We start from the raw sequence: 14,427 nt of genomic DNA, 5'->3' as shown, positions 1-14,427 counted from the left end.
TATCAGCAGTACATCTTATCGATAACAATATTTTCGATAGAACCTGATAGAGATGACAATATTTTCTGTACAAAATCTTATGGATAACAATATTTCAAAAAAATATCGATGGTAATATATAATATATATAATATGATCTCGATAACACACTTTTCTTTAGAAAATGTTGTCGATAACAATGTTTTCCTTAAAAAATGTTGTCGATAACATTATTTTTTATAGAAAATCTAGTCGATAACAATATTTTCTATAGAAATTTTTTCTCGATAACACTATTTTCTATAGAAAATAATGTCGATAATATTTACTATAGAAAATGTAATCAATAACAATATTTTCTATAGAAAATGAAATCGATAACAATATTATGTTTAGGAAATATTGTTGATAACAATATTATGTTTAGGCAATGTTGTCGATAACAACATTTTCTATAGAAAATCTAGTCGGTAGCAATATCTTCTATAGAAAATGTTGTCGTAACAATATTTTCTGTGGAAAATCGTGACGATAACAATATTTTCGATAGAAAATCGTGCCGATAACAATATCTTCTATAGAAAATCTTGTCAACAACAATATTTTTCATAAAAAATGTTGTCGATAACAGTATTTTCTATAGAAAATGTTGTCGATAACAGTACGTTTTAGAGATAATGTTGTCGATAACAGGAATTTTTTGTCGATAACAATATTTTTTCTATATAGAAAATGTTGTCGATAACAAAATTTTCTATTGGAAATTGTATCGATAACAATAGTTGTCTATAGAGAATGTGGTTGATAACAATGTTTTCTATTGAAAATTTCATTTTGTTTCAAAAACTATAATTTCTATTAAAAGCAGTTTTTTCCGTAAATCTTGTTGATAGCAATGTTCTCTATAGAACATCATGACGATGACAATATTTCTTTAAAATTATGTAGCGTATCGACAAAGTGGTCACTCCTATCCCCACATACATATGTATGTTATTTGTATTTGCCTGTGTAGGTGTTATGTCCTCCTAACTATTTTTCTCACGCTATTGAAAAATTTGTGCGAATATTTTGTTTACAAAGGCGACGACCACCAAAATATGCAAGGACATTTTATTGAGAGCACTTAAAACTTGAAAATTTGATAATGATGGCTAACAGAACCATTCGAAACTTTGAACTGTAAAGTTGCAATCGAAGGAAAACACTCGAAATATACCGCCGCTCAAGAAATTATAATGGAAATATCTGAGTCCAGCCGCTGTATATACATTGTCAGTAAGATATTGGGTTTGGCTCCATTTTCCGTAAAGAAGACTGATAAAGGAACCTATTTGGTAGAGAAGAGCATTCCCTTTATTATTTATGCATCAGTTTTAACATCGGCCATGTGTAAGTAAAGAGATGATTTGAAAGGAATATTTCTAACCATTTCCATTAGAAAATTAATTCAAATTGATCTAATTTCAAATAATGGTATCCACATATCATAATTAACAAAATAAATTATTAACGCTCTATATGTTCTATAGAAAATGTGATCGATACCGCCCTTTGCTAACCAAACCATATTTCTTTCCAGCTTTTTTAACATATCGTGGACTACTTTTTGACGCTACCTCTAAAATCCCACTAAGGTATGATGCTCTCAAGCTTTCATTGAAGGAGTTCTATACAATTTAAATCAATCTCCTTTTTTATCCCATAGGCAGTCGTTTCGTATGAAATCTGTAACCTCTAAAGCCGTTACCACCATGGATGTGTCGGTTATTGTAATGGCAGTAACAGCTGGTGCTCTCTGTGGCATATTCGGTTATAATCCAACCAAAGAACTGAATGTACGTTTACAAAAAGTAAGGTTATGGGTTGAAATGACAAAAGTTTAAATATCAATATCATCAATTTTAATTACAAAGGTGGATGCCTCTATAAATGGCGATAGGAAACGTGATACACTAAAGGCCATAATGTTGCTCATTTTACCAGTGATTTCTATAACAATTTTAATGTGTGAGTAAAGTATCGACTCTAAACATTGTCGATAACAATATTTTCTAAAGAAAGCAATGTCCATAAGAATATTTTCTATAGAAAATGTTGTCGATAACAATATTTTCTATAGAAAATGTTGTCGATAACAATATTTTGTATCGAAATTTTGTCGATAACAATATTTTGTATCGAAATTTTGTCGATAACAATATTTTCTATAGAAAATGTTGTCGATAACAATATTTTGTATCGAAATTTTGTCGATAACAATATTTTGTATAGAAAATTTTGTCGATTACAATATTTTGTATAGAAAATTTTGTCGATACCAATATTTTCTATAGAAAATTTTGTCGATACCAATATTTTCTATAGAAAATTTTGTCGATACCAATATTTTCTATAGAAAATTTTGTCGATACCAATATTTTCTATAGAAAATTTTGTCGATAACAATATTTTCTATAGAAAATTTTGTCGATAACAATATTTTCTATAGAAAATTTTGTCTATAACATTATTTTCTATAGGAAATTTTGTCAATAACAATATTTTCTATAGAAAATTTTGTCAATAACAATATTTTCTATAGAAAATTTTGTCAATAACAATATTTTCTATAGAAAATTTTGTCAATAACAATATTTTCTATAGAAAACAATCTCGACAACAACCCTTTCTATAGAAAACAATGTCGAAAATGATATTTTCTATAAAAAAAAACATTGTCGATAACAGTATCATCTATAGAAATTTGTGTTAATGTTTTCCCTTAATTCACCTGACGATGTTATGTTTTTGTATTTGCAATCAGTTTTTGATATTTGGACTTGGTTAAGTTTTGCCCAGACAGCAAATACCGAAGGTGAAAATACAGGTAGATATTTGTTCTTCCTATTATCTTTATCTTGCAATTGTAATAGTATCTTAATATCTCAGATCTAAATACTCTATGGTATATACCATTCTATGGACTCTATTACATTTTAACGTGTTTACATGTGACCTTTGCCAACACCACCTTGAGCCTGAGTAGACGATTCAAAACGTTAAATGTTACGCTAATAATGTCGTTTTTAACAACTGAATCAAAGAAGGAAATTCAAATGCAAAACATACCGAAGATAACACCGGTTTTACCAACCAAGGGACATGAACCTCCATTACATATAAGTTTTACAAAAATTACCTCCGAACTTCACCAGGCACCAGGTAGACATTTGGGCATTATCATAAAAATGTGTGATTGATTAACTAATTCATTCTAGAAAAGAATAAATCGTTGCTGTTGAAGATGTTGGCAGAATGCCACGAGTCCTTGGGAAAGTGTGTGGCATTGGTTTCCAGGTGAGGGAACGAAGGTTTCAATTGTACCAACTTTTCGTAATTCTATCTTCTTTTAGCTCATATGGAATGGCTGTTTTATTCATACTTCTCTCCTGTTTCCTACACCTGGTGGCCACTTCATATTTCCTATTCATGGAATTTTTGGAAAAGAACAGTGGCGGATTTAGTTGGCTCCAAGTCATGTGGATAACTTTTCATACATCACGCCTGCTTTTGGTTGTCGAGCCGTGTCATCGTGTAAGTGCCGAATCAAGTAAAACTATTCATATTATTTGTGAAATAGAAAGAGGTATTCATGATTCGATACTGGCAGAAGAGGTGAGGGGAATCCAGTATTTATTTTATGTTTCGAAATATATATTTTCAATACTGTAAACAATAGGTTAACAAATTCTGGCAACAACAGTTGGTTTTCAAAGATCGATTTTCTGCATGTGGTCTGGTAATGGTCGATCGCAGTCTTCTGACATCCGTAAGTTTAGTCAACTTTTTATTATTTCATCAACAAATTTAGTTATTTGTTAAATATTTTTTCATACAGATATTCTCGGCCATCGCAACGTATTTGGTTATAATCATACAATTCCAGAAAAGTGACGGCTAAAGCCAGCTATCGACTTGCTTCTACGACGAGAATTTATTGTACTTTTATGATAAAATGAAATAATTTATTAAATGTTTGAGTATAAGAAATATTATATTTTATATCTCAATAAAAATTATAGTTGTGGAACAGAACATTCAGAAATCTACTGGATTTGCAGATTATTTTTCGATATTATAAAGGAAAACCTTAAAAAACACTGTTTGTCGACATATTTTTCTACAGAAAATGTTGTTATTGTCAAGATTTTCCATAGATCAACAAGTTTTTCCATAGAAAATATTGTTATCGACAATGTTTTCTATAGAAAATATTCTTATCGACAATGTTTTCTATAGAAAATATTATTATCGACAATGTTTTCTATAGAAAATATTCTTATCGACAATGTTTTCTATAGAAAATATTCTTATCGGCAATGTTTTCTATAGAAAATATTCTTATCGACAATGTTTTCTATAGAAAATATTCTTATAGACAATGTTTTCTATAGAAAATATTCTTATCGACAATGTTTTCTATAGAAAATATTCTTATCGACAATGTTTTCTATAGAAAATATTCTTATCGACAATGTTTTCTATAGAAAATATTCTTATCGACAATGTTTTCTATAGAAAATATTCTTATCGACAATGTTTTCTATAGAAAATATTCTTATCGACAATATTTCTAAAGAAAATATTGTTATCGACAATGTTTTCTATAGAAAATATTGTTATCGACAATGTTTTCTATAGAAAATATTGTTATCGACAATGTTTTCTATAGAAAATATTGTTATCGACAATGTTTTCTATAGAAAATATTGTTATCGACAATGTTTTCTATAGAAAATATTGTTATCGACAAGATTTTCTATAGAAAATATTGTTATCGACAAGATTTTCTATAGAAAGTGTAGTTATCGACACTATTTTTAAGGAATATATTGTTATCGAAGGTAATACAGAAAATATTTATATAAGTACCGCCTATTGTATAGAAAATATTGTTATCGACAATGTTTTCTATAGAAAATATTGTTATCGACAATGTTTTCTATAGAAAATGTTGTTATCGACAAGATTTTGTATAGAAAATATTGTTATCGACAAGATTTTGTATAGAAAATATTGTTATCGACAAGATTTTGTATAGAAAATATTGTTATCGACAAGATTTTGTATAGAAAATATTGTTATCGACAAGATTTTCTATAGAAAATATTGTTATCGACAAGATTTTCTATAGAAAATATTGTTATCGACAATGTTTTCTATAGAAAATATTCTTATCGACAATGTTTTCTATAGAAAATATTCTTATCGACAATGTTTTCTATAGAAAATATTCTTATCGACAATGTTTTCTATAGAAAATATTCTTATCGACAATGTTTTCTATAGAAAATATTCTTATCGACAATGTTTTCTATAGAAAATATTCTTATCGACAATATTTCTAAAGAAAATATTGTTATCGACAATGTTTTCTATAGAAAATATTGTTATCGACAATGTTTTCTATAGAAAATATTGTTATCGACAATGTTTTCTATAGAAAATATTGTTATCGACAATGTTTTATATAGAAAATATTGTTATCGACAATGTTTTCTATAGAAAATATTGTTATCGACAATGTTTTCTATAGAAAATATTGTTATCGACAATGTTTTCTATAGAAAATATTGTTATCGACAAGATTTTGTATAGAAAATATTGTTATCGACAAGATTTTCTATAGAAAATATTGTTATCGACACTGTTTTCTATAGAAAATATTGTTATCGACACTGTTTTCTTAGAAAATATTGTTATCGACACTGTTTTCTTAGAAAATATTGTTATCGACACTGTTTTCTATAGAAAATATTGTTATCGACACTGTTTTCTATAGAAAATATTGTTATCGACACTGTTTTCTATAGAAAATATGGTTATCGACACTGTTTTCTATAGAAAATATGGTTATCGACACTGTTTTCTATAGAAAATATTGTTATCGACACTGTTTTCTATAGAAAATATTGTTATCGAAACTGTTTTCAATAGAAAATATTGTCATCGACAAGATTTTCTATGTTTTTGTAGAAAATGTTGTCGATAACAATATTTTCTATAGAAAATGTTGTCGATAACAATATATGTTGTCGATAACAATATTTTCTATAGAAAGCATTGTCGATAACAATATTTCCTATAGAAAGCATTGTCGATAACAAGCATTTTCTATAGAAAGTATTGTTATGGTCAGTACATTTTCTATATTTGTTTGTTATCAACATATTCTATTACTATTAAATTTGATTTCCATAGAAAATGTGTCCGTAAAATGTCTTAATTAATAATAACAACAACATCCTCCGTATTCCTTGAATTATCTTGCCAATTTAATATAAATGTGATTTTAATTAAGGGTTGTTAGGATGAACAGGACACATGTACGCCCCCTCAAATGAATCCAATCGAAATGAAACAATAAATTCAAGCCACAACATTCAAATAAAAGCAACACCAGACAACTGTTGTGTTTGCGGTAAAACAACTATGGGTCAAGTTGAATTGCAACCTGAGGATATTGATGAGTCGATTACAGCTTTACAAGGAGCCCTCAAGAGAACCTGGTGTGCATTTTGTGCTACCACAAGTATACATGGCTTGAAATATGCTCGTGATGAAGATACCAACAAATATATTAGGTGAGGTCCGCAACATTGACAATTTAAAGGTTTTGATGGAATAATGTGTCTTCTTTAGGTTTCTTTGGTACCTCATTACATTGATCATGTTCATTTGTGCCATAATTATGGTATTCACCTTCTATGTGGACTATCGCAGCAATCCCACACGCATGAATGTGGAAAACGACCATGCTCCCATTGATAGCATTCTGTTTCCGGCCACCACCATTTGCCCGGAGGTCTTGTATAATTTGGAAAAATCGAAGGCATATTTCGAAACATTGTAGGAGGCTATTGGAATATTTGTGTTACATATGTTTTATTAAAGATCCTTAAATTTTGCAGAACTATACCGGAAAACACCACGGTGGCGGAACTTACATCAATTCTGGGCATCGATTATGGTTTCATGTACGACGATCGTCATTATGAGCCTCGAGAGCTGCAACTATTCGATGCGCTATTGGAACTGAATGATCTGAATATTTTGGACTTTGCCCGAAATATGGCTTGGAATTGCAATGACCTGATATACAAATGTAGGTTCAAGGATACCATTGTTCCCTGTGACAGTTTATTTCAAGTTGCCTCAACATTTAATGGATTCTGCTGTGCTTTTAATTTGAATCAGACATAGTAAGTATTGAGAAAATTTAGAAAATGGTGTTGAAGGATGGTCGTCTCAGTTGCAATACAATGTTTTAACTTGAGGTTTCAGAAACTAAAAAAAAACTAAAGATCTATTAGAGATATAGGATATTTTTAATCATTTTTATTCCTTTTATCCCATTCTCCTCACTTTAAAGCACCTTGAAATTCACGAATCAACTGGCCGCAGGAGGTTTTCGCAACGGCCTCTCAATGATGCTGTATTATAACGATTCCATGTACGATAAAATAAGTTCATATTCGATTGGCTTTAAAGTCATGATCCAAGAGACCAATGGATTTCCCAGTGCCCATTCGGCAATTAAATTTATTCCATTAAATGAAGAGGTCTTCATATCTGTGCGCCCCATCGAGACATTTTGTTCGAAAGCTGTAAAAGATTTGACCTTTGACGAACGTCAATGCACGTTTCCCTATGAACGGCCGCTCACTTATTTCCCCAGTTACGTGGGGGCGAATTGTGAGCTCAATTGTCGCGTTACAATGATGGTGAAATTCTGTGGCTGCCATACTTATTTCTTCTATAGCAATCGGACAAATGATCGAATTTGTACCTATAAGGATATTCCGTGTTTGGTGGGGAACTTTGGTAAGTTGAAAACATTATGAATTTCCAAAACCAACATTTTATATTTCCAGCTGACATCATTGGCCGCATAAAGAAACATCAGTGTCCTTGCGTAAATAGTTGTGAAAAGGTCGAATTTAATGTCCAGGCTACCAGTTCGACCTTGGATTTGGATATACAATCCATTGATGATTTCTAGTAAGTATTTAATTTTGAATTCTCTAAATCAGCATTACCTTGCTCATCATTCTTTGTTTCTAAATTTCAGTACCGGCTTGAAAAAGGATTATTCCGTTGTCCACATTTACATGAATTCCGAGGTGTACCGGCGGGTGCGCCACGATTTACTATCGAATATGGTAACATTGGTCTGTAAGTACCATTAGTATTAGTATAAGTATCATTAGTCGAACGTTTCATTAAACAGAAACTGGAGTTATAGGAAAGAAGAGACGAGGTTTAATTTCAAATTCAATTTTTCGGGATTGTTACTTGTTATTCTGAAGCTAAAGTTCAGCAGAATTAACTGCGAAATTCCTCATTTTCCATTGCTCCCGATCCTATAAAAGTGTGAGTCAGACTGGCTACTTTCTTAGCTAAAGCATTCTGATTGGTTTCATTCCAAAATCAGGAGAGAGTCTTGGAGTTTCCGGTAAATATTCGAAGTTACATAAGAATATTGATTTAGGACTAATGCAGTTTCAAAACGCTCGCTAACGACAATCGGTCGGCGCCCAACGTAATGTGACACTTTAATTCCTACACCTGTCTAACTCGAGGTTCAATGTTTGTTTTCTTGAACTAAAAAGTAAAGCTAATTGGTGGAAAATTTCTGATTTCCCTCCGGAAAAAACATGTTGATGATGGATTAATAGTCGGGTATCTTAGCACTTAGTCATAAATATACTTATATACGACACCATCGTAACATCTGCTGGGGCAGAGTTTTACAAGATAGAGCTTAAATAAAATGGGTAAAAGAAATACGCCTTGCATTTTTCAGGCAACAACTCGGTATTTAACGATGACTTGTCGGCTATTCAGATAATTACATTTGGGAGAAAATTCATCTGGGAGGAGAGCAATATACATGCTTAAACGTTTGCCACATGTGGAAGAAGATCGAACGGGCGATAAAAAGTTTGTTTAGACCTGCTCTGTGATTATATATATTTTGGTTATTATTAGGTTATACAGGTTACTATTAAAGATGATATTGCTATCAGAGATTCCTGTTATTTTAAAACCAAATATACCATTAAACTAAATCTGCTTCGAGTTGATATTACAATCATTTTGAGAGCCTGTGTTTCAAAGGTAGAACATTCATTTAGGAACTCAGTTTTATCATCAGCTGACCAGACATGGTATGAGGAGAGATTCTCAGGTGACATCAGTTCTGGCAAACACTTTGTTAAATTTAGGAGATATTCTATCTCAAGCTCCGGGATGAGTAAATCGGCTATCAAAGCCGCCGTCATAATATGCTAACCTGTAGAAAGCCAATCAATTTTATACATAATTCGTTAAGTTGACAATCCCTGGACGAAGCGTAGATGCGATTATCATTGGAATGATCTATATAATACATTCAGCATTTCAATATTAGATTAATGATGACTTTATAAACATTCCGTTTTGAATTTAGGTTTTTTAATTTTTTTCTCTATTTTCAGCAAACTTGGGCAGTGCTTTTAGTTTATTTGTCGGCATGAGCATGGTATCCGCTGTCGAAATTGTGTACTATTTTACAGTTATATTGAAGAAATTCTACCGACAGGAAAAAAATGCCAGAGAGAAATTATTTATTCGAAGACAACGGGAGCTCGAAGATCGAGAGGAGAATGAAAATAATGAATCTTAAAATAATTTGGCGCGTTATTTAGTTTCTCAACTTTATTGTATATTTGACATATCTCAAATAAAACAAAGAAAGCTTAAGCACTTAGAATTAGAACTAATTTATCTAAAATTTTTTTTAGAAAGGAGGAAGAATTGGTTACTGCTCACAGTATTGTTAAATACACTTGACATTTTCCACAACCCAGACTGGCAATTGCACATTAAAATTATAAGATCAGCAAATTCGGAAGAAGTGTTAAATTGGTCAATTTTTTATTCATTAAAATTAATGGTATATTTTATTGTATATTTTATGGTATAAACATGGTAAAATTAAAAAGGTAAAAGGTAAATTTCAAATGAGCATCTCCATCTTTGCATTTTTTGTAATTTACCTTGTCAAATGTCACTGCCATGGCACAACTAAATTAAGGTAACCTCATTTCAAATAATAATATTCAGCTCTGCATTTTCTCTAATTTACTTTGTCAAATTTAATTTCATTGAACACAGGTAATCCTCCTGGTAGAACTTAGAAGGTAAAGTCATGTAATCATATGTTTACATTTTTTTTAAATTTATACATTTGACAACATCTCATTATCAAAATTTATATTCATAAATCCATTCAATACACACAAAATCAGAGATGGGGACTGTTTTTTATGCATTGAAATTTGGCAAGGTAAATTACAGAAAATGCAGAGCTGGGAGTGCTTATTTAAAATGAGGTTACCTTTATTTCATTGTACCGTGCTATCACTTCTCTTTCTTCTTCTTGTATATGTACAATGGATTGGTAAATCAACATTTTGATAATGAGATGTTGTCAAAAGTATAATATTGAAAAAAAAAAAATGCAGACATATGATTGCATGACGTTACAGTACGTTTACATATAAATGGGTTAACCCACCAGATTTGGATTAAAATTGTCATACCCATTACTTATACTTCAAATAAATCCTCTTGAAGTAGGTTAACCCTGCAAAAAGGTCTAACGTAAACATAGCATAACCTTCCTTATTTTACCATGTTCACTGCATAGAAATGAGGTTCCCATCTCTGATTTGTGTATACACAGTGGATTTATAAGTAAAAATTATGACAATGAGATGTTGTCAAATAAACAATTTTGAAAAAAAAAAAAATAAAAATATGATTGCATGACTACCTTCTTAATTCTACCATGGGTATATGTTAAGTATACGTTTTTTTCCTTAGGGACTTACAATGAAATTTGATATAGAATATTTCATCCTTTGACATTTTCTCCGAAAAAAATCAAATACCAAGGGAGATTATGACTTAAAACTTGTCGAATTAGCAGGAAAAACGTATGGTATATAAAAAACAAACGCTGTTTTTATAAAAGCAGCAATAATGGGATTAAGCCTGACCATTTTGCAACACCAAAATACTATGGTATCCCCATGGTACAATAAAAAGGTAAGGTAGAGCTCCCAGCTGATTACATTTATTTACTTAGTGTGCCCGACTTCTGCCAATTTTGTGTATGTATTTTTTGTTTTGAATAATAAAAACAAAATATTTTCAAAATCAATGATTGAAAGAAAATTAAATTGCGGGGCGCGCATTAATAATATTAACCGGATTTGCCATGCAATTGAAAGATTGGGCACTTAGGATCATAGTTTTGAAAGAACATCTAGGAATTTCATTCATATTTAGCGCTATTTGGCTCATTTTAGAAATGAACAAAAATACCAACAACAACTTGTTGTCTAAAATTTTGAATAATTCTGACAGCCTCAGGGCTGTATTTCTGTATTTTTACGAAGCTGTTCTACCTTCTTATTGTACCATGTTATCCAGAACAAACATGTCAACCCTGTTCTATTAATAGGCGTGGTTTCTAGGAAGAAAATTAAAATAGAGACTTTTTGAATTTAATTGAAATAGATCCTCTTTTCTTCGATAATTTTGTAGAATAAATTGACTTGCTAAGATTCTGAAAAATGACCAAAGGGTTTCTTTGGAGACTTACTTGATTGAGGTTTGAAATTTTCGACAAAAATAATGTAAAATGATTCCAAGGAATCTTAATCCGAAAATTTAAAAAAATTTTATTATTTTTCTTTGAATTCCCAACGCCAACCTTTGTCACCTCAAACAACCGTGGAGCGGTATACCCTATATGTAGGCATCGCGCACTCACCATGTTCCATACTAAAGCGGAAAATTAGTAGGCATTGAAATACCAGCTACAGGAAATATTACATGAGTCGATTGAAAAATAACATTTTATATCAAACTACTCCTCATTTAATTTTACATCAATACCTGTACCAAAATGTACAATATTATTCAAAAGGTTGAAATCAATATACATTCTACTGATAATACATGCTAAATCTAAACGGGATATAAAATCTAAAATAAGAATTAATAAGGGAGCCAGAATACACATTTATTCATTCATTCATTCTCTTGAACATATTACGTCTACTTTTTAATGTAGACATTTGAATTAATTTAAGCCTGCCAGTATTGGGTAAAGCAAAGCCATTATTCTAATGAAAATCTTTGCGATATAAACTTTCTATCTTCAGAATCAACTGGATTTCTCCCGCAATCATTTTTTGTCTTCCGAAACAGAAGACTATATTTTAAAACTTCTTCAAATCATTAATTTTTACTTTCGTCTACAAGTCTTGTTGGCGCTCGTTGTTTTTGAAATGTTTGGATCTTTGGATCTTTGGATCTTATTTAACGATTTTATTATTACTTTGAAAATCTCCAACTCCAATTTCCTTTTTAGTATTTGCTGTTCTATGCACTTATGCATGCTTCTTTGTTCGCTTTCAAACGACCAATAAAAGGTGTTTTTCAATGTCTGTGCCAGCATTGACGTCAAATAGTTGATTTAACCATAACGTGTCATGTCTTGTCCGCATTTCAAACCTTAAATTATATCCTAGGCTTGGTAATTAATTGCTAATTTGTTTTTCTAATGTCTAGCATTTTATATTGCATTAAATGATTTCGTAAACCCTTTGCGAGCTGTATGAGTTGTTGCGGGATATTGGAGACATCAAAAATTGCAACTTTCAACAAATTAAGGACTTCAAAATATTTCAGGTCTAAATAGAATGTATGAATGTGATCATTTTTTGACATCGGAATGCTAGAGACTATAGAAGACAATTGCAAAGTCAATGTCATGTTATGTGAAATTGATCGTGGTTGTGCTGCTAACCACAGTTTTCATTTTGTGTTGCGAAATTTTCACAGCCACAGTACAGTAAATATCGAAGACGATGAAGAACATTTAAAACACTGAATTAAACACATCTGCATTGCGCCTAAAAGTATGCACACCTCCATACCTCATAGCTCTAACCATTCTTGTAGTGGAAAATACAGGTACAGGGTATTATGTCTTTGTAATAAAACATTGAAATTGGAGATAATCGGTTCAAATTCATCTATAGCTCCCATATATCTTCTTCGTCCGATTTCCTTTTTGTGCACCAAATGTGTAGGATTAACCCAAACTGGATGGGTTTTGGCACAACAACCGAACTTACTTTAGAAGGAAATACGTCGAATTTGATAAATATCAGTTAGATACCATAAATATATTCAACCTGACATAAAACCTATTTTTTGGGGCAAAGTGTCAAATGAAGATATATTATATATCAAATTTCATTATAAGTTACTGAACAAGTAAAAAAACATTAAGTTCGGCCGGGCCAAACTTTTAATACCCTCCACCTTAGGGTAAAGGAGACATTAGAAGAAATGTGACAACAACCATTAAAATGTCGAATATTGGGAGGTATCGTTATATGGGAGCTATACCAAATCGTGGACCTACACATGCAATGTTTCGCCAACGGAGCTAGAACCCATTATGACCTACAAATACAAATTTTTAGATCAATCCGCGAAAATATGTGGCAAACATTATCAAAATACCGAATATCGGGAGGTACCGTTATATGGGGGCTATACCAAAGCGTGGACCTATAATTACAATGACTCGCCACAGGAAAAAATGTGTCAAAAATCATCAAAATATCGAATATTGGGAGGTACCGTTATATGGGGACTATACCAAAACGTGGGCCTATACATACAATGTTTCGCCACACGAACTAGGACCCATTACGACCCACAAATACCAATTTTTAGACAAATCAGTGCAAAAATGTGGCAAAAACCATCAAAATACCGAATATCGGGAGGTACCGTTATATGGGGGCTATACCAAATCGTGGACCCATACATGCAATGTTTCGCAACCGGAGCTGGAACCCATTAGACAAATCAGTGAAAAAAATGTGGCAAAAATAATCAAAATACCGAATATCGGGAGGTACCTTTATATGGGGGCTATACCTAAACGTGGATCTATACATGCAATGTTTTGCCACACGTACAGGGACCTGTTATGACCTACAAATACCAATTTTCAGAGAAATCCGTGAAAAAAATGTGGCATAAATCATCAAAATACCGAGGAGGTACCATTATATGGGGACTATACCAGAACGTGAACCGATATATCTCATTTTCAATACCAACCATCCTAGACACAATACAAATTGCTCAGACAGACGGACATCGTTAAATCGACTTAGAATTTTATGCTGATTATGAATATATATATACACTTTATGGGGTCTACGACGAATATTTAAGGATGTTACAAACGGAATGACAAAGTTTATATACCCTCATTTCTAAGGTGGAGGGTATAAAAATGATAATTTGTAAACTCTAGAACCGGCA

At 31.5% G+C, this 14,427-nt stretch overlaps 2 protein-coding genes across 2 annotated transcripts; both read left to right on the top strand.

Annotated features, from left to right (window-relative positions):
- Positions 1-997: 997 nt before the first annotated feature.
- On the top strand, positions 998-3,994 carry LOC101888932 (gustatory receptor for sugar taste 43a-like). The gene is made up of 10 exons (XM_020035149.2): positions 998-1,371; positions 1,562-1,616; positions 1,688-1,832; positions 1,896-1,989; positions 2,786-2,848; positions 2,911-3,183; positions 3,240-3,318; positions 3,375-3,636; positions 3,701-3,790; positions 3,860-3,994. The coding sequence occupies exons 1-10, from the start codon at positions 1,218-1,220 to the stop codon at positions 3,920-3,922; spliced, it is 1,278 nt and encodes a 425-aa protein (XP_019890708.2). The 5' UTR covers positions 998-1,217; the 3' UTR covers positions 3,923-3,994.
- A 2,240-nt stretch (positions 3,995-6,234) lies between these two features.
- Positions 6,235-9,901, top strand: LOC101888754 (sodium channel protein Nach). Its single transcript, XM_005178765.3, has 7 exons — positions 6,235-6,605; positions 6,664-6,870; positions 6,933-7,223; positions 7,394-7,845; positions 7,896-8,022; positions 8,093-8,196; positions 9,501-9,901. Exons 1-7 carry the CDS (start codon positions 6,346-6,348, stop codon positions 9,686-9,688), a joined length of 1,629 nt encoding a protein of 542 aa, XP_005178822.2. The 5' UTR covers positions 6,235-6,345; the 3' UTR covers positions 9,689-9,901.
- Positions 9,902-14,427: the final 4,526 nt, after the last annotated feature.

This window comes from Musca domestica, unplaced genomic scaffold (assembly GCF_030504385.1).
Source record: "Musca domestica strain aabys unplaced genomic scaffold, Musca_domestica.polishedcontigs.V.1.1 31, whole genome shotgun sequence".
In the NCBI taxonomy this organism is placed as follows: domain Eukaryota; kingdom Metazoa; phylum Arthropoda; class Insecta; order Diptera; family Muscidae; genus Musca; species Musca domestica.
This window is presented reverse-complemented; position numbering and strand designations above follow the sequence as displayed.

Excerpts from the sequence above, each read along its gene's own strand:
- LOC101888932 (XM_020035149.2), top strand. The coding sequence starts at position 1,218 with ATGGAAATATCTGAGTCCAGCCGCTGTATATACATTGTCAGTAAGATA. Across the intron at positions 1,372-1,561 it reads AGTTTTAACATCGGCCATGT|CTTTTTTAACATATCGTGGA; the intron begins GTAAGTAAAGAG and ends ATTTCTTTCCAG. Across the intron at positions 1,990-2,785 it reads TTCTATAACAATTTTAATGT|TTTTTGATATTTGGACTTGG; the intron begins GTGAGTAAAGTA and ends ATTTGCAATCAG.
- LOC101888754 (XM_005178765.3), top strand. The coding sequence starts at position 6,346 with ATGTACGCCCCCTCAAATGAATCCAATCGAAATGAAACAATAAATTCA. Across the intron at positions 7,846-7,895 it reads GTGTTTGGTGGGGAACTTTG|CTGACATCATTGGCCGCATA; the intron begins GTAAGTTGAAAA and ends TTATATTTCCAG. Across the intron at positions 8,023-8,092 it reads CAATCCATTGATGATTTCTA|TACCGGCTTGAAAAAGGATT; the intron begins GTAAGTATTTAA and ends TCTAAATTTCAG.